This window comes from Dromaius novaehollandiae, chromosome 5, assembly GCF_036370855.1.
Source record: "Dromaius novaehollandiae isolate bDroNov1 chromosome 5, bDroNov1.hap1, whole genome shotgun sequence".
Classification (NCBI taxonomy): Eukaryota; Metazoa; Chordata; class Aves; order Casuariiformes; family Dromaiidae; genus Dromaius; species Dromaius novaehollandiae.
In genome coordinates, this window is record NC_088102.1 from 19,415,476 (window position 1) to 19,436,597 (window position 21,122).

The window sequence follows — 21,122 nt, forward strand, 5'->3', positions numbered from 1 at the left end:
CTGGAATATACTTTTAAAATGGTGTTTTGACAATGCTGCAGCAGTAGAACAGTAAACACTTACATCCTCAACTTTATTTTAGATACATCCTGTAACCCAATGGTGAAGTATGCATTACATCTTTTGTGCCTGAAACAAGGAAGACTTGAGTTGTTTACAGCTTTCAGCTACAAAGTCTTGCCTCTGCACTGAAAACTTCAGTGTCTCATGTCCTCTACTTTAGCAGTCCCCCCCCCTTTCTTTTTACTTCAGTTCCTCACAAGAGCACAATGCTTAAATTCATCCACAGTGCCATCTACTAGCTAAGTAGCTCAAAGGTATCTATCCTTGAATGGTGAAAAGCAGACTGGTTAATAACATAACGAAAATATAAAAAGGTCCAAACAGATACTGTCAGAACATTCAGAGAAGATAAACTTCCTGCATTTACTATCAGGAAAAGTGTGCCAACACTGAAGCTATTATAATAAAATTTGTGCGTATTGTAGCTAAGATAGTAAGGAAAAGGGGATATATGGGGGGAACAAGGGGAGTGACTACTGCCAGTTTTGTGTGTGTGTTTTTTTTTTCCTTTGTTTAATGGATGGCCAAAAGATTCCTTTTTTTTTTTTTTTCCTTGACCTGAATTTTCCTGTGAAATCAATCTTTTCTGCTGTTTCTGGATACAGTCATTAAGCCAGTGAGTTGAGGTTCTATTTTAGAATTAATAAACTGATTTTTTCTTGTGTGGGATCCACTGAAATGCAGCACTTAGAAGTCAAGTATGATCACTGAGCTTCCAAGGAAGCTAATAGAATACATTCTGCTAAAAGACTGAGTATGTCTTTGACGTTACTCAGTTTTGAGGGTAACTTATTAGCACATCTAAATATACAGGTTCTAGGTGAACAGCTGCAGAGAACCAAAATCAGAATTGGAACTTTATATTATACTATGAGGGCAGCTGTTTTTAACCTGAAGATTCTGCTGAAACACACTGCAATAACTTTGTATGCTTCACATAATAAAGTACCAGTGCTATCGAAGAACATTTTGTCAGTAGAAACCTAGGGGTATTACTTTCCATTGTAAATAATATGCCAGCAAGATTCTGAAAAGTAGTTTGACCTGTCCAGGGAAGTGTCTGTAAGTGTAAGCAATGTAAAGGCATAGGAGGTGAGGAAGGCTGGCAGTTGGGATAGTCCAAGACAGGAAGAGACAGCCTTACTCAGTTAGACTTCCAGCGGCAGGAGGGGAAAGTGTCATGGTCTAAATCACTTGAGGGCTAGTAGGAAGGGATAATGCACTTTGAAGACGGAAACAACTTCTTGAAAGCAGGATTTTGTTAAAGACCCATCTATTTTAAGGGATGAAAACTTTGACTTCTTGAGAGTAGCTTAAATCTTATAGGAATGCCGAAAGAATATTTTGGAATTTTGCAAGTTGTCCTGCAGTATGTTCACAAGCTATCAAAGTACTATGCTAGAGAATCCTTTGGGTAATAGATGATTATGAATAACATGTCAGTTTTGTTTTGGAATTTTTTTCTGGGCTGACAATAAATACCCACAGTGAAGAGTAGTATTCTGTCCGGATGGTAGCACCAAAAAGAAGAGACTGTCAAACAGTATCAGTTTTCCTAATTTTACCACATTAGGAAAGAAATCTTAAATCAGTTCTACTGCAGAATCAAATCCTGAGGTACTGCTTGTCTTAAATTTCTCTTTATGAAATCTAAGGGCTTACTTTTGAGATAATAGAGATGTACAACACGCCTGCTGCTCAGCTTGCTAAGAAGTTAAATAAAACTGGTTTAATATCCAATAAAATGTGTGACTTCTGGTGGGCTTTATGGGGAGAGACTGATACTTGAGACTGATAGTATACATCCAGCAGCCCTTCTGTTAAGGAAAATAAGCCTTTTGGGAAATTGTTTCAAAAAGTGAGGAGAAACTGTTTGGTAGATACCATTTGATAGACTAAGCCCTGTCCACCTAACTACAATTGCCACTGCTTGCTGGCTCAATCTGTTGCAGTAGTAGTTTTTACAATTAGCTTCTTAGGAATGAAATCTCGGACAAAGCTATGACACGCAGTAGCCGTTCCTTGAAAACCAGCAGTCTGCTCCTCTAAATAACCAGGATTTGCTCCATGTGGACACGAGACAGCAAACAATCAAACAAGCAGCAAAGAAAAGGTTGATTGTACTCTGAAAAAGTTTCAACTCAGTCTGTGTGTTTACAAAGATAAAATAAGGGTGCAGAAAATTAAGCTCCACTGGTTGATGTGATAAATACCTATTTATGGCAACTCTGAATACATAAGTCCTCTAGGAAGAGGTCATGCTCAAAATTCTTGCTAAAATTAAGAACTCCCAATTATTTCAGAGCAGTCATAATGAAAGAAGACATTTATATCAACTACCTCAGGGAAACAGCAAAATTTCTGTAGGATAAGGTAATGTTAACACATTGAATTGGCAGTATTGTCAAAATATTTTTGCAAAGCAGCAAATGATTTTCCTACTCAAAGTATGAAAGTGAGCTGTATAGTAGTAGTTTTTCGATTATCATCTTCATGTTTAAAAAAGATCTTGCCAAGAACTCTAACACATCTTGAAAAATATGAGGACCTAGAGTGCAAGGATTCCTGTAGAGAATATAAAATAAAAAATACTTACTTTATTTTATATATATATATATATATATATATATATATATATATATATATATATATATATATATATATAAAATATATATATAAAATCCTTCATTGATGAAACATTTGTCCCTGTTTTTGATTTAATTTAGAGCTACATTGTATGAACTAACACGTATTATGGCAGTTTCACACATCAAAAGCAGTCAAACAAAGCAGTATTACAGGTTCATTTTGGAAAAATCTCCCTTTAGTATAAGATGGGTGAAAAGGCCACATGATTTTAATCATGTTTGAGGACAAGCTAGGTGAGAACAAAATTTAGATCTTCATTTTAGTCCATCTGTTCAGTTCCTTGTTTGGAGACTAATATTTTGTCTGTAGTGCAGAAAAATGGATAATTTTTTTAACTGAATTGAGCCAGAGCTGCCTCTATGAGAGATGGAGGAATGAAGACTAGAAGGCCAGTGTGCAAGACTCATCTCCATACCTCTCTAACCTATAGCTAACATTAATAAGCACATGTATGCACACTCTTATTTCCTCTGGGAATGGAGGAGGCAATATTAGAAACTTAAATTGCATTTTTGCAGTTACCCTGTAGGTTTGGCATTTGGAAGCGATAGATAGTCCTATTCCATGGCTGAGAGATCCAGAGTAGTTCCTGGATTCAGCTTAAACCATTCAGTGATGCAGATCAAACACAGAAAGATTCCTTTAAATAAAACAAGCAGAAGCCGGACTTTTATTCTTGTGTTTTATCTCTAAGGCATCCAGAATTTCTTTCAGTCACATTGCCCTAAAAGGCACATGCAAGTTTTGTACTCCTTTTTGATGATTATAAAAACCTTTGTATGATTAGGAAGATGAAATTGCACTAGTAACTGTCTGCATTTAACAGCTAATTTAAACTTTAACTGAAGAGTGTATTATGCAACAGAGTGAAGTGTTTTCCTCCCCTTGTTTCACTCTCTCTTTTTAAATGCCCTTTGAGGCTGGAAGGGATATGCAAACAAATATTCTCTTACTAAAGGTCCAGAAAGCAGCAATGGCTAGATTTCTGTTGAGGTGCTGACATGAATGTATAATATGAAATCCATCTGTAATAATGATAAGACAGACAGATAACTCTCATACCTTCAAATTGTTCGTGTTGGCAGTTGGAAAATACTTTTCTAATAGTAATGAAGTGAACTTGAAAATTATTGTTCTGTCATTCAAATTTTTTAGAAGTCTTTCAGCAGCTTTTTGTTTTGCTTTCCAAAGTAGGAGCAATTAAAAAAAATCAGTATTTGTAAAGATGAAAAAATAATCTCTGAACTTGCATGTATGACAGTGGATTATCTCATTCACAAGAACAGTTGCCGTACTATGGCCAAATATACGTTATGTATCTGTGACTATAATTTGCAAAAGCAACTTTACCTTTGAGTCTTCCCTGTCATCTCTCCTGTGCCTCTCTTCCTCCCTACGTCGCCCTCTTCCCCAGAGGAAGAAAGACCGACCTGTGTTGGTCAAATGCTAAATTTTATTCAGAGATAGACTTCAGGGCGTTGTTTATTTAACTTACAGCAGTTAATGTAAATAACGCTGTCATCATTTGCCTTCCTTTAGTCATTTCCCTACTTGTTAGTCGTGTTCTTGATACAGAAGAAAATGTTTTGATCTCCTTTTGGAAATGGCTTGCTCAGAAACCTACTAACTTTCACTGTAGCTAGGAATTTAATATATAGGAATGTTGCAAGTACTGCTGGAGATCTTGCCTCCTTTAAATTTATTTATTTAGTTTTTTAAAAATAATGAGATGGCTCAGTGGGAAGCTGATCAGAATGGCTTTAAAAATTACTTACTAACTTTTTTGCTTTTACTTATTACTATTACTTTTATTACTTAAAGTTAATTGCAGTATAAATACTAATGACAGATTTGTTATAAATTATACTAGATTTTGAGCCTGATAAATATAATGCATATTACAGTAAAATATATTTTGGTTATATAAGGGTTACCAAAAAATGGAAGCTGAAGACACATTTAGTGACTGATGCAACTTCAGTGTTACTCTCATTCCTTTAGTAGTCTTTAACTTCTGGTTCTTTTTTCCTTTGGGCCCTCCCATTCAGAATTACTGTAAACTGCTGTTTTTCTTCCAGTGTAGGTGTCAGCAGTACTAGGTGCTGTCAATCTGTTATTACCAGAGTATTTGCACTATGATCTGTTTTGTAGAGGATAAACTATTAATTGTGACTTTTTTCTTCCTTTTGTATTTTGGAGGTGGTCTTCCTAAATCCCTTTCTTCTGTGTACCACCTCTTCCTCAACTCTTTGGAAAAGGAAAAGGTAAACTATTTGCCATTTGCAAGGTAAACCCATGAGTGCATCCGAAGCAGTATAGCTGCTCTGGTAATGGCAAATTGATTATATTGTATTGCTTGACTGACTCCTAATGGAGCTAGGTGGCTCATGCTTTTTACATTATAGTTTAGTTTAAGGTGTTTTCTGGTAAGTGCATATTGAAATCTAAATATTAGATTTCTCTTTATTTAGTGCTCGTTTTAGTATTTGAAGTAAATTCAGCCTAATTAATATTAACTGTTTTAAGTTTGATAAAGGTCCAGCAAGTTACAGTGCTTTTGCCATTATTTTAAATGAACTCCTCTAGGAATAATCACTATAAGCAAAATCTATATTTAGTGAAGCACAGATATTCTATTTTATGGTTCTCAGTGAAATAGAAAAGTTTTCATGTCTTTTTTTTGTACTAGTGATTAAATGCATGTTTTAGCATTTAACTGAAATAATACTTTTTCATTTGGCTATGTATGTTTAGTGTGGTTCATATGTCCGCTAGCTCTTACAGGAGGAGAAAAGACTTTTAAAATAAAACTTGATTCACTATTTAGATAATGCAGGTTATATTTTCCTCTCTAGGTTGTTTTGTGATTCCTTGTTTTCATTCTATCAGTAATTATGTAACCTGTTTGTAGCTGCATCCAATACCTTACCAATGTGCTGTCCTGGTCTTTGCAGTATCAGCTTCCACTCCTATGTGTCATTTTTGGATGGAATATGAGGGCTCTCATTCTAATAAGTAGATGAGAGCTTAAGTTTCTGGGTAGTAAACATAACTAAGCACTATTTTAACTAACTTCTCTAAATCTAGAGTGAAAACTATATCCTTTCAGAATTGCAGTTTGGAATGAGTAAAAGTGATGTGCATGGTTCAAAGGTATGCATATTCTAGGGCAGTTAACAGTGTGCATATTGAAGGATCTGTTCTCATTTAAAGTTTGTAGGCCTCCTCATGCATCTTTCCAAGCAGCTGTTCTGTGCGTAAGCACAGTGTTTTGAGGCCTACCAAAAAATTAAGAAAGTGATTGTAACTTTTATCCTGCAAAAGATTTGTAGTTATATGTGCTCCATTTGAAATAGATTTAAAAAAACCCAACAGCCTGTTTCCTTTGTTACTGTGTTTTATCAGAGGATGCAGTGAGGCAAAAGTACATGTTGTAAACACAGCTTTTGACATTTACAAATTTATGGTCATACAAATTGAGAGTGAAAACACTTTCTTTAACTTGTTTATTCTGGTTTATGTTGAAGTGTAGTGGTTTTTTTCTACTCTTAAGGCTGTCAGAGCTTATAAAATCTTTCAAAGTATGATGATTAAATTTGAATTGTAGCACTGTCCTGTCATAATTAGGTGTCAGAGCTGTCTTCGTTTTAAAATAACCCATGTACTAGTCTTTAAACACTATTCAAGTTTGTAAAATCTAAAATACATTGCCTGAAAATACTTTTCTTTTCTTTAAAGGATACCTTGATTGTGTGGTCTGAAGCTGAAAATTATGATTTGGCACTTAGCTTTCAAGAAAAAGCAGGATGTGATGAAATATGGGAAAAAATATGTCAGGTAAGTTTGCATGGAATATCGAGACACCCAATAATCTTAGTCTTTGTGTTCATGAGTTTTAGACTGTCTTAAGTAGTGAATTTGAGACAAAGGAGAAACAAAAACACCCCCCCCCCCCCAAATTTTGCAATTTTGGATTTGAAAACTTTTCTTTCCCCTAGAAATCTAGTATGAAGTTCTGCTGTGATTTTCACAGAGCATTCTCAGGTCTTTTTTACTTAACGTAACTTTTTAGATCCATTTTCTCCCAAGGAAATTTTGCTCTAAAACGAGTGCTCAAAATGTTTTGTAATTAATCAGTATTCATAAATAACTTTTTCTTGATTGACCAGAAGGGTAGAGTTTCTTTCCAAAGTTTCATTGTAGAGAGAAGAATGTATAGGAGCTCTTTCTTAACTGGTATCTATAAGGTGTTAACTGACACCCAGAAGAATTTAATCAGTATATCATACCATTGATTTTAGTTCAAACTGTTAATTATTTTTTTCATTACAAGCATTATAACTTTTCTTACTTTCTTTGCTAAATTATGTGGGATTTCTCTCTAAATTTGTCTAATAATTCCCTGAACACTCTCTCTTACTGCTCTTAATAAAGATGTGCTTCTCTCCACTGTCTTCTGTATTTTGTTCTCACTGATTTCAGAAGTGAAGAAAAAGAAACGTGGTTCATTCCTCAGGCTTGGCTTAAGGAGATAGTATTTTTTTCAGGAATCTGGTGTTTTTACATCCTGTTTTGAGACCATGCTATTGTATTTTTGTCTAGTGTACTTAAAGATCTTAAGCATCCTCAGACATTAAAGCTTTCTTTTAAAAGAAAATCTCTGATACCACTTGATAGTAGATGTGGTTGCTGATAGGAAGCCATAAATGGATTTAAAAGCATTCTAGATTTTAATCTATCTGCATATAGAATTTGTGTTGTCCGTGAAGAGTTATTTCTCCCAGATTGTTGTTGTTGTTAATTTTCAAGATTAAAAAGAACTGTGCCTTCTACCCTTCTACACAGCAGTGCCTTTCTGGATTTGGTGCATCAGGGTCCAAACAAATACCACAATTAAGATGTAATTAAGGCTGAAACACTGGTGCCCAAACGTCCTTGTTCATTTTTTTCACTAATTTGTACTTCCTGCAGTTTCCTGGTTGTATCTCTAGAGAGATCTCTACAGATCCTGTGCCTTGTTTTTCTGACGGTTTCAGGTTTCCTCTACTCTTTGTTAATGTTTGATTTGGGAGTGTCTGTTCTTAAGAGCTTTGTAGACTTTGCTGTGGATTCTGTGCCTCCATTGAGTATTTAGAAAGTGCACCATAATGCATTTAGACTTGTCGCTCTCCAGAGCTGAAAAACAATAAAATCAACAAGACTAGCCTCTTTATTCTGTTTAAGCTTGCACAGAAGGTTTGGGGAGCATCAAGAGCTGTTAAACAGCTTGTATGTAAATGCTAAAAGCTATCACTGCAATAATGTAATACTGGTTTGCATTTGGAAATGTATGTACAAATAATAAGGGCTAGAGAAAAATAGTTTAGCTCAGTACTTTACTAAAGCCTTGTGTCACTGCTAGTAATCATGAATTTCCCTTTTTATGTGAAGTATTCCAAAAATTTATCTTTTACTTCATTCTTTTTTTATTCTTTATTGCAAGTTTTCCTTTTTATATAGAATAAATATAATTAAATATCTAATATAGAAATAATTTTTTTATTTTAAAAATCTTCTTTCTGAAGAAATGGTTTGAGTATCTCTTATCTTCTAAACCAGCAAATCTCAATGTCAAACTTATATTTGCACTTCTGTTTTGGCCTTACAAAGCAAAAAACATATGACAGTTGAAATGGTGTTTTAATAAAAATATTAAAAGATCAGTAAACATTAAAACTCTGCTTTTTTGAAAACATCTTCTATTATAGGTTCAAGGGAAAGACCCTTCTGTCGATATTACTCAGGACCTTGTGGATGAATCTGAGGAAGAACGTTTTGATGATATGTCATCACCAGGTCTAGAATTGCCATCTTGTGAATTAAGTCGACTAGAAGAAATTGCAGAACTTGTGGCATCTTCACTGCCTTCACCATTACGTCGTGAAAAACTCGCACTAGCACTGGAAAATGAGGGCTATATTAAGAAGCTCTTAGAAATTTTTCATGTGTGTGAGGACTTGGAGAACACTGAAGGACTACACCACTTATATGAAATTATCAAGGGAATCTTCCTTTTGAACAGAACTGCACTTTTTGAAGTCATGTTTTCTGAGGAATGTATAATGGACGTAATTGGATGCCTAGAATATGATCCATCTTTATCACAGTCACGGAAACACAGGGAATTTCTGACTAAAACAGCAAAATTTAAAGAAGTGATTCCTATATCTGACCCAGAGCTGAAGCAAAAAATACATCAGACATACAGAGTACAGTATATTCAGGATATGGTCCTACCCACTCCCTCAGTATTTGAGGAAAATATGCTATCAACACTTCATTCTTTCATTTTTTTTAATAAAGTGGAAATAGTTGGTATGTTACAGGTAAGTTTGAGAATTTCAGTCTTTTAATTTGAGTTTGGGTAAAGAATATTGGATAATATTTCTTGGAAAGATTGAGGTGCTTCCTTGGAGCCTTCACTTCAAAATGACTTCCAGCTTCATAGAAGTAGTATATAAAAAATTTGAGTACTGTTAAATAAATTCCAGATTTTAGACTAGATTCTCTATAGCTGATGATTTAAAGAATCCTCAGCAGAGCAAGGTTGGTTAAAATGAGTGGTACTCCTTGCATTTTGAAGGGTTGTTTCTGTTAGGATTTTTCTTCTCTTCTGGGACTTTTTAGGTGCTACAATTAAGGATGAATTTAGCATGACAAAACAAAGTCAAATCTTTTCACCTGAATTTTATATATATCATCTTATACTAGTATGTACGTGTTTCTAAGTTTGATATAAATTAGGAAAATTTGGAAAGTACAGGTTCAGAACATAACATTGCCTTAGGCGCTTGCACATTTTCTTAGTTCTCTTATCTAATAAGCCCCTAAATAATACTGCTTGGAGTTGTCAGTTTTTCCTGATGTATGTCTTATTAAAAATGTAAGGAGATTATATGCAACTGATGCTTTAGATTTCTTATCTGCATGTCTTAAGTATTCTACACCAACCCCATAATTTCCTGAACTGTGTAGAAATAAGTGGCACATGTCTGTAATGGGAGCTTCCTAAAGCTTTCGACAGACTCTGCAGACTGGAAAAACACATGTATTTTAGTTTGTAGAAATCGATTACCATTGTCTTAACTCTTCTAAGTTAAGAAGTGAATAGCCACTGCCCTCCTAGGGTCTGTCTGGTCTGGAGAAATGGATGAAATGCTAGATGCTGCTGATAAAGTTCATCATTTTAATCTTGAATTGAACCTGAGAGTGCACCATTTTTAATTGTATGGAAAATATGGCAAAGAAGAATGTAAATTCCTTGCACAAGCTCATATGGGAAATCAGTGTTACAACTAGGCCACCTGACTTTTCATCCTCCACACTCAGTTGATCAGAGTACTGATATAGGTGAGCCCTGTCACTCAGGCCTTGAATCTGTTGCCCACACTTGGAGCATATTATAAGCATTAGGGTCCACAAGACATCCACTTGGCCTGGCAGCTGAGACACATGACTTGTGGAAAGACCATCACTTACTGAAGCAGCCACTGGAGGCCAGGTGGAACACCTACGGGCTCTTGAATGGTATTAGATCCCAATATATGGTCAACTGAATCAAACCCTTCTTGCCTATGTGCATGTCCTTGATAAACAAGGTCACAGCATATGTATCCTAAACAGTCAGAAGGCCTTCATCATGAAGTAACCAGTTTGGGAAACCTTGCAAGCTTGACTGTGAGAGAGTGCTGAAAAACATTCAAATAAGGTATCTCAACTTGAGTATCTGGGATGGCTAGTCTCTCTAAAATGTCTTGGCTTCTTTGCAAGTGTTGCTACAAGTAGAATTGTGAGGATGGTAGATGTTGTCTTGAGAGGCAGAGGGAAGAGTTACTCAGTAATACTGGTGTCAGTGACTGATACTGAGAGGGATCTTGAACTTGGGTAGCTTTGGAAAGGAAACTGAGCAGGTAGAAAGAGGACCTAATAGTGCAAAATCAGTAACAGAGCATTTGCCGGAAACCATGAGGGGTAATGTGATAGAGAGCTAGCGGCTGATTAGCTTCCTTTTGTTTTTTCTCTCTTATAAACTGTGTTAGATTGGTACATGTAGGGCAAGTTGAGAAAATCATTGCTTAGTATGATTGCAAAAATTGTTAGTTGCAGTTTACAGATGAACCTAGAGACTCAGAGCTGCAGTGATCTGAAGTGTCTGAAACTTACCTTCACATCTGCTGCTATTGTCTGTGATTGTTTGGGAATAAAGCGTAGTCCCTGTGCAGTGGAGCCAGAAGATTTAGCATTGCCTGACTTTCGAAGTGAGGTAAATATTTCAAATTGTTGAAGTGCTTTGTACAGCTTTAAGGACCGAAGAGCAGTACCGTACAAGCGAGACCATACATCCTGTGCTATGCTGTAATTCGTAGGCCTTTCACAGGGCAGCTCTGTAGTGTGGAGGGTGAAATCCCTGAGTTCCTAAACAAGATTCTGTTGGAAATTATTTGACAGAAACATTAATGATCTGTTCTTGTCTTTGAGGGAATTAAAGGAGGATCTGGCAAATCATATGCTTGTTGCATTTATGAGATTTAAAAAGCTTGATTAATTTGTTTATTTTTCCAGTTCTCATAGTGTAGCTCAAAGAGAATATTTAAACTACTTATCTGGAGTTTATTCATTTATTTATACAGCAGGATTTCAGATTGCACTTGTCTATATTCTCTGCCCTCTAAAGTCACATTTTCCCCTTTCCTTTCTCCCCCCCTTCCCATTATCCATAAATAAAATGTATGATAATGTTCTTCTCATTTCTTTATGCAGAATAAATAATACTCTGAGATCAAAATTGAAAGACGGCTTTTTTTGATTTCACCTATGACTAGTTCTTAATGTAGTTCTTCCTTTAGTGTGGTTTGACATCTGTTTTTGTAGTTGGTCATATCACAATACTTTCTTCTGGACTTCTTCATGAAATGATTTAAAATTGACCGTAACTACACTCTGGTCAGGGGAGTCCCTGGCATTCATTGTTTTTAACCTTACCAGGTCCTGGTGCTCACTAACCTTACTTGTGTATTTACAAAGCTGTTTCTTGATTAAGCTGTTACTAACTGGAGAGTTTCTGGGATGCTTCCTGGTAGTTTATCGGGTGCCATGGATGGGTCTCGAGTCCTTTTTTTCTGCAGCGCTTGTGTAATATAGGCTGTTGTATTGTGCTTTTGTGGTTCACTTCAGATTGTCTCTCCCAGACCAGTTAGGCTACAACAGAAGAGTTAGGTTTTTAGTAAGTTTTAGATCTCAGAAAGGTTAAAGTAAACTCTTCTCTGTGAACAGCTGGTATCCTATGATGTACTGCAACTATTGTGCCTACAGTTCTGTTGTTTTGTACGACTCTGGCTCTGAGGAGGAAGAGAAGAAAATCTGTTCGCTGCCTGATAAAAAGATGAGCTCTGGAAGAACCCTTCTTGTGTCAGACGAAAGTGAAACCCTGCAATAGTCTCTCCGCAGGTTAACTCAGCCATACCGTAGTTAGAGAAAAGTGACTAGAAATCTGTACAAGAATGGCTGTTAATGGCTGCCTAGTTGTGCTGTGCAGCTTGTACCCCATGCTTTTTGACTCTACCTGAAATTACCACTGTATTCTATTTGAGGCATTTTGTGTCCAGATAGTACTCCATTTAAAGTCAACTTTTCAATTATAACTAGTTAATTCTGTAAATTGGACAAACCTCCTCATGGAGGCAGAGACTAGGGAATTGAGGTTTATGCTGATTCTTAGGAATTCTGACTTTCAAAAAGGTTATTAGGAGAGATGTTGGACCTCCTGAAAAAAGACAGAATTCTGTAGGTGTGGAGGATACCCGCTTCCCTGATTTTGCTTTGTTTAGGTAAGTAGCTTTTGCCTGTTCTATGGTAAAAGCAAGAATAGAAAGCGGGTCACCTTTGGCACTTTAGATTTATGAACTGTATTCATCCCTCTTAGTTTATTAAGCTTGGATTTCTCCCAGTCTTTTGAAAAATGCTTACACTGGTTGCTTTTCTGTGAAATGGAGTTGAGTTTATTTGCAATGTAATTGTCTAAGGTCTGTCATTTTAAGTAAGTTGATCAAGCTCTCACTGTGCTAGGTATTGTTGGTCACGACACATAATAAACCCATGATGGCAGCATTTCTGTTCTTCAGAATTAACTACTGTGGAAACCTGCTCAGTTACAAGTTTTATGATTGGCTTGTACAGAAGGTACAAAAGAGATATATGACATTTTTTTCCAATTTCAGCCCTTCCTAATATGCTCTCAGTGCTTGGGGTCCAACCCGTTCTAGTCTTGTGATGTGATAGCCACCAAGGAGCCTTGCTGAGACACGGAGCTCACCGAGTTTTGAGAGTGGGGGTGGGACAGGTGAGTAGTGTTTCTTACTTTATATGACGCTCTTTTGCAATTTAAAAAATACATAGTAATGTTCACACTGGAGGCCACCAGTTCTTCCCCTTTGTATTACAAACTAGTTCTTTAAAAAACCAAAAACTTGCAAAACTGCGCCATAGAGTGAGCAAACACTGTTTCCTTTGATTCTCTACCCCCTCTCTCATTGGCGTGTTTTTTTTGCCAGCAAGATCCTGTGGTGTTTATAACTTCTAGAATACAGATTATTGTTAGGATTACTTCAGAGTTTATCTTGTGTTTTCAGGAAACTGGAGAGTGGAAAGGGAAAGGGGAGTATGTATTTAAGTAATTAATGCTTAGTGGAACAGTGATCACATGGCAATACTATACTTGTAAATCAGCTTTTTTTAAATAGGGAATTTGTTCTACGGATAGTCTCACTCACCTTTTTTAATAACTGCAAATTTGTAGGCCTTTAGGTACATACGTACATTTTACTGGATATAGGTATAACAGTATGCTGTTCTTCATTTTAGATGTGGATTTGTGTTTTACAGATAGTAACTTACTCTTAGCAGAGCCCCTTGAAGGTAAATGGGAATTATCCTTAGAGGTTTTTGAGTAAGAGTTGTGTTAGTGCATGTAAGCAGTTTTGCACAAATATAAGAGGATTAGGACATCTCCAGCAGGTCAGCTGTTTCATAGTAGTTGGCTCAGGAATAACACTCCTTTGAGATTTATTTTACAGCATAATTTACCTTTCAGTGAAATGTAGAAGAACACTTTCTATGGGAAAGTGCTTGATGAAAGAAGCTTACAAGTGTTGCATGCTGATGATTTCAGAATTAATTTCTTCATTGTAAAAAGTGATTTTGATGTGCTGCTGCTATTTCAGTATGTTGTCTGAAGTGGAAATAGCTCATTGATAGCGAATGAAAGGCGTGTGTAGGAAGACAGTCTGAGATAAAGGAGATCAAAGCCTTTTAAACTATGAGATCTTTTATTGTGGTTGTGGGAAGGAATGTTTGTTTGAAACTGTAGTTTTTGAATGTATGTTTGAAACTAGTAACATTTTGTGAAACATTCAGTTTCTGGGCTGAAATATCCATAAATGATAGCCTAAAATGAATATGCAGGTGGAAAATAGAATGGAAACTATTCTCTTTTTCCATCTTAAGTTTTCATTGAGCTTCTTGAATTTTAGGGATTTTTTTCCTCATTTATGTACAGTCACACATGTGCAGTGTCCGATAGCTGAAAGTTAACAATATTCAATGGAGAGAGACCTACTTTTGAAGAGTGCTTATAAGTGCCTTTTGGGAGGAGGAGGAGTGCTTTGAAAGTTGATTCACAAATGTAAAGATTGTATTTTTATGCGATCCTGCTTTGTCTGTGAGTTTTCTTGTTTTTAAACTTAGAAATGATTGTGTGAGAGGAGAGCCTGGCTTAATTCCATCTTCATGAACTTTGAAAGATGTTCAAATCATAGGAGCATCTACTTAGATCTTGCAGAACCATAAATGAGTATACTTAATGTTTGGCGTATGCATAGTTTGGGTATTGCACGTTCAATAATTTCTAGCATGGAGAAAACATATAGCTTAATTCTAAGATTATTCTGTAACCTATCTTTAGCAGTTTTGTTCTTTCTTGGAAAACATTTATGACCTTCACAGCTTCTAGGGTGTGTGTGTGTGTGTATATATATAATATTTTTTAGATTTTTCCAAGTTGCAAAAGAACAGAGAATATTTAAGCTTGTGTAATTCTAGTGTTCAGAGTTGGTGCTTTGTGACTTCCAAAATACATGAACTCTGCTCTCTTGTACTGTGCATTTCCATAGATTCTGGTAGTGTAGTTCAAGAATGTATCTTTAAGTATAATATCCTGTCAGTAATTTTACAGCCTCGTATATATAGATACAGATAAATACATAAACTCTTGTATTTAGAATTTTCATTGCATTCACAGGTTTTCTATAGATGGGAGAGACCTTTTTATATCAGTAACAACCTGTCTGCCTTTTGTTAAGCATCTGGAACAAGGCTGTGCTGAAACATATTTCAGGGCTAAGACAGAACAATGAAGTTAGTAATAAGGAGCTTACATTTCCCTGTTGTTTTTATTTGCTTGAAATTACTGCCATTTACTGTGTATTGTCCATGAAAGGAATTTCTTGTGTGGGATATTTTGGATCGCATGGTGCCATCTTAACTCTACTGATTTTTATTTTTATTTTTTTTACTGATCAGAGTTGTACTGAGGACTGGAGATTTCAGAAAATACTATTAATTTAAAATTACAATATATTTAACAGAATTTGAAGAAAGAGATGATAATGGTGTGGAAAATCTTTCAGTATTATATTTAGAATAATTTTGTAAAATACCATAATATATTATACACTTGGAGGGTTGAAAAACAGTTGCATACACAACTTTTGCAAATTTGTCCTGAAACCTTACGTGTCAGCATTGAATTCTTCATCAATTAGCATTAATTTCCAATGTAATGAGTCCCCTCCAGCAGTCCCAAACCTTGACAAGCACAGTAACAGGGGGAGCAGGTTAGCCTCTGCTGCGGATGGCCGCATCCTGAACCAGGGTGGGGGCTGAGGGAGCCGGGCCAGAGTGCTGAGCTGGCCCTGCCAGGCGGGGTGCTGCCCTGCTGTGCTCTGCAGTGTCCCCCTGCGAGCTGTCGCTTCCTCAGCCACCTTTGTCCCTGGAGGGCTCCAGTGGGTCATAAATGCGTCCCACATATCACCAGCAGCAACTGTCACGTGCAGGGTGGGGAGAAGGGGATATTAGGGGTGGTTTTTTGCTTCTCTCCCTCTCCTCTTATCCTTCCATGTTTTAACTTAAAAAAAAAAAATCAGGTTTTTTTGATACTTTGGGTAATACTGTGTTCCTTTTTATGCAGAAGCACACTAGTCACGACGCTAACCTATTTCAGTGCTGAACCTTCCACTATTTTTCCCCAGGATCATTCTGAGATATTTCTGTGGTATTGACTTGAACGTATGTTCAGGCCTTATAGAAGGAAGTGAAAACCCTCTTTCACCCAATAAGAAGGGAAGTGGAAGTTAGACTACCCAGTGGGGAATAAGCATGCAGTTTGTCCCTAGTTTTGATAGATTAGATTGCTTTCATTTCACTTTTTCCTGGTTTCATCTGGATATAACACCAAACATTTTAGTCTATTCTTAAATGTAGTGTTAATCATGGAGAGTAACTTGCATGTTCTTTGAAAGAACTGTTTTTATGCTTAGAGGTTCTCTCTTTCATCACAGCTTAAGTATCCTAAAATCAAAATCCGTAATACTTGATAGTTTTGAACATAGACTCTGTTGAAATCCGAAAGTCAAACTTTGGATTTCCAGTGCTTGATCCTCCAGAGTGAGTTTTCATAAGCTTCAAATGAGGCCTCTGCTGTCTCTTCTAGTTTTTGAAGAAATTGTCCCACAAATAGCATCAGAAATTGTGTCCAGGAATACTTCTTTGTTCATTTTAACTGAATTGTTGGATCAGGTTAGGAGTAAAGCACAGCATGAAAACAAGAGGGAGCATGTGGCATTCCCTAAATACAGGATTTACCATATAGTGTGGTGAAATGCCTTGTAGGGTTACTGACTCATGCCAGCCTCATTTGGGTTTATCTGTGCTGTGCAGTGCCATCCAGAGAGCCTGGCTTGGGGGGTGAAAGTGTTATAGCTGCGTTAGCATGGTGTGCCATCTGGACTGAGGTATTCCTTTCCTCAGCAAGGCTGAAAGGTGAGCCTCAGTGATGTACCTAGATGACCTGCAATAGAAGAAAGTTTATTTGGATGTAGCTGTAGTGCCTGCATGATTCCGCGTTATGCTGCGTAGACATAAGCAAGGCAACTTGGGTTTTTAGTACTGTGATTTTTGGATGGGGAGATGTTGCTTGCAGTGTTACTGACTTCACAAGAAACACACTGCAGCTTAACATTCTGGCACCTTTTTGAAAAATCTGTTTGTCTTTGGCATACAGGTATTTTCTTAAAGCAAGTGCTGTCAAGTACTACATAATATTTGAGAGAGGATGGGGGAGGGTTTGCTTCTGTTTTTTAGTCTTCTAGCTGCTAGGGTAGCAAAGATTAGGGGAGGTTAAGTATTGTTTTTTGTTCAAGTCTGAAGATACATATCTGTAATGTTTTGGCTGCTGTTTGTAGTTTTGCTAAGCTACAGCAGCATGAAAAATAAGTAAATGGTTTTTAATTGCTGCCAGCCAGAATACTCAATGAACACTGTAGTTAGTAGAAACGGTTATTTTAATTTGGTTTCCAGAGTCACCCTTTTCACAACAGCGAGGAGATGGAATCTCACCTCATTACTCCGTTCATAGTGCTTGTGTTTTCCTTCTGTTGCTAAGATTTCATAACATTACAAAGATGAATACACGTGGATAGGGCTGAGTTGGGAGAACGTGTTTTTCAGAATACAGAAGTGTTTGAAGCATAGGTATTGTAGTGTGATCTAGGGGGAAGGACATGTAATAAGGGGGAAGGGAGTTAAAGAAGAAGGCATAGGCAAAAAGATGAGGATGGCCATAGAAAGAGGATAATCAAAAGATAATACAAGACACATCATAGCTGAGAATGAAACTTGAGCAGGGCGGGGAACAAGCTGATCATAATAAAAGCTCCAAAACAGGATTTGTATTAATTTGCTTGAAAATAGAATTAGACAGCTGATGCTCATATGATTAAATGCAGTACACAACAGTGTTGTCTCTCTTAATTGCAGGAGGCATGGCTTAGAAGAACTTTATGTTATACTTGGATGCCTTTTGGTATTGTCAAATAAACAAATGGTATTGTTTTGCCTTTGTAGGAAGATGAAAAATTTCTGACAGACTTGTTTGCACAACTAACAGATGAAGCCACAGATGAGGAGAAAAGACAGGAATTGGTAAGAAATCTGTAAAATATACATGAAAGGGACAGTTACTACAAAGTGATACTTGCATCCTTTTTTCGTTATTAACTAATATGTTATTCTTGTATTTCAGGTAAATTTTCTTAAAGAGTTTTGTGCATTCTCTCAAACATTGCAACCTCAAAACAGAGATGCTTTTTTCAAAACTTTGTCAAATATGGGCATCCTGCCAGCACTAGAAGTCATATTGGTAAGTCAGCTCACTTTTGTGGCAACAATTTTACTTTTCTCTAGAGAATTGTTTTAAAAGTAAGCAAGCCAAACTTCAGTCACGTGGTTTTCAGAAGTATTTACTTCATTTGTCTTGTCTTGTCTTAAGATTTCCCATCTTTATGTACTCTTTGGTAATTGAGTAAGAAAATAGGAAAACAGACCAAAGGACAGGGGAACTATAAAATTTATTTTAACGAACAGCTGCCAAATATACAAGAAACAAGTTAGTCAATTCAGTTTTAGAATTCAGTTTGAGTAATATTTAGGTATGACTTGTAAATAGGAATTCAAAGGTATGTGAGTTCTGTTTTTCATTCCTTTTTAAGACTTCCGTTTTAAGGAAACATAAATGATTTTACCTGACTTTTCTAGGGTATGGATGATGCACAAGTACGAAGTGCAGCCACTGACATATTCTCATATTTGGTTGAATACAACCCATCCATGGTACGAGAGTTTGTCATGCAGGAAGCGCAGCAGAATGATGATGTAAGTAGAAGGTTTCCAGATAATGTATGTATTGTTGATTTTTCGGTTACTATTTCATATTTACAATTTTATTAATAGTGAATAAATCTTATTTTCCTGTGCTGTATTTGAAGTTTTATATTGGAAGGGTCTTTTTAGATTTTTAAAATGTATTATTTGAGAGTATTTTACTATCTACTACTACAATAAATAATACTGGCAAAGCAGTTTTGTCGTGTGATAGCTGAAATAAGACTGACCTTAATCTTACAAGAGTGAAAATATGAATATAAGCATGTACACAGCCACAGTTTTCTGGAAGCAGAATTATAATTCAGGCTGGAATAAAATTACAAGAGGATAAAAAGAGGAATTTTGATTTAATAGTGAACCATACTGTGTTTTTTCAAAAAATATATAATTTTATTTGGTTTTTGTGTCTTTCACCTTTATTTCTACAACTTGCATTTTTTAAAAATGCACTGACATTAAAAAGCATTCTAGTTCATAAGTCCATGGACATTTTAGGTAGTTTTCAGAATAGCTTTGTTTTGTTTGATTTAATATATTAATATCTTAGTAAAAAAAAGTATATATTTAACAACTTTAAAAATAGCAAATGTTTAGATCCATTTTAAAAGTCCACATCTTCTTTTTAGTTGTAAGAAACCAAAACATAAGGTTTTTCAATGATGGCCTCCTTAAAACATGATATACAAAATATAAATTTTAATCTTGATCTTAGCATGGACATATGTTTTTAATTTACTGAGTCTACTGTGTTCAGTTTGCTTGCTAATCACGTATGTAGAAAGTGATAGCAAACGTGTCTGAAGTGTCTGAATAATTGGGTCTCTCTGACTCATTGACAAAAGTTTTACATTTCCGAGAAATCTTCTATAACTGATTAATAAAAAACACTAACAGTAAGGTAAGGATTACCAAAAAGTACATATACCACTAATAGTAAGAGAGGTATGTCTAGGTAGTAGTCAGTAGGAAAACAAAAGAGTTGAGATGCTTTTTCTGTAGAGGAGAGTGAGTTACTGTTTTCTCTTGTATCTGCTGAAAATATGGCAGAGACCAGGAAGCTACTGATGCTGCTACTTCTTTACTGGAAGTGGAAGAAAGGGGGAGCTGGGACATTGCCTGCTGCACATGCAGCTGGTATGGGGAATATGGCTTTTGGTCCCCGCCACCTGCGTCAGATGACTGTTCTCTTTTATGGGGGACAGTGTAACTGAGCAAGTTCAGTGTAGAGATTCCTAAATGCAAATACTATTTTCTATTTTTACATGTTATTCTTGTTTTTTTAAAAATACATGTTGGAGTAATTCTTAGGTAAGGATAACCTCATTAAATCCAGTGGCATTATTCAGGCCTGTAAAATTTGCTCTTGTATGTTTGCAGAAATACGGTGTTCTAAAGGAGGATGCAGATTAAAACTTCTGTACTATGAAAAGACTTCCACAAACTAGGTCAATTATGAGACTGTTAAGCATCTTCCTCTGTACTGTGTATATTTTTGATTTTCAGTTCAGACTTAAGGTCTAAAGATTCTTAATTTAAGAACCATGTTTAGTTGCTTTGAAAGATTCTTGGTGACTGCTTGTTTCCTTACTGTTGAACCACTGGCTGCAGAGTTTGCCATTGGCAAGCAAAATTATTTTGTTTCTGTCGGTTTGTTTTTTGTTTTTTAATTTTGGTATAGCACCATTTTTGACCAGGCAGCATCCCTTTTAGAAGAGATTTTCAGATTTTGCACAAGGGGGTGGCATTGGAATTGATTTTTGCTGCTTTTCTTTTTCTTGCTAGGATATACTACTCATTAACCTCATTATAGAACACATGATTTGTGACACAGATCCAGAACTTGGAGGGGCAGTGCTACTCATGGGTTTGCTTCGTACTTTAGTTGATCCAGAAAATATGCTTGCCACTGCCAATGTAAGTAAATACCTTCAATTGAAATTACAATTGGATTTCTGGACTGCTTGGTGATGTATGTTACATTATATAATATTAATATTAAGCTTCTTTTTAATTCTTTAGAAAACAGAAAAGACAGAGTTCTTGGGTTTCTTCTACAAACATTGTATGCATGTTCTCACAGCCCCATTATTGGCCAATACTACAGAGGACAAGCCTAGCAAAGGTAATACTGCTCTGGATGTTGGACACATCAGAGACTGTTGAATGTCAATGTTTAAAATGGAATAACCATCAAAGGGTTTTAAAAAAGGTTAAATCTAACCTATTTTTAATTTTTCTTTCCTCTCTACTTATAAGGAGGGCTAGAGTGACTTTTTTTTATATATTGATATAATTATATCCTAGAATTATTAAAGGAGCCTGAGCCTTTTTGTTTCTTGTACAGTACTTTTGTTAAAAGGCATAATGGGTAACAT

At 36.0% G+C, this 21,122-nt stretch overlaps 1 protein-coding gene across 1 annotated transcript in view; it reads left to right on the forward strand.

Moving 5' to 3' along the window:
• PPP4R3A (protein phosphatase 4 regulatory subunit 3A) overlaps positions 1 to 21,122 on the forward strand; it is a 44,466-nt gene that overhangs the window by 13,105 nt on the left and 10,239 nt on the right. The window contains exons 3-9 of the mRNA XM_026112250.2: positions 6,451 to 6,549; positions 8,460 to 9,077; positions 17,929 to 18,006; positions 18,107 to 18,223; positions 18,619 to 18,735; positions 20,530 to 20,661; positions 20,767 to 20,869. Coding sequence (XP_025968035.1) covers positions 6,451 to 6,549; positions 8,460 to 9,077; positions 17,929 to 18,006; positions 18,107 to 18,223; positions 18,619 to 18,735; positions 20,530 to 20,661; positions 20,767 to 20,869 — 1,264 coding nt within the window. The remainder of the gene's footprint in view (positions 1 to 6,450; positions 6,550 to 8,459; positions 9,078 to 17,928; positions 18,007 to 18,106; positions 18,224 to 18,618; positions 18,736 to 20,529; positions 20,662 to 20,766; positions 20,870 to 21,122) is intronic.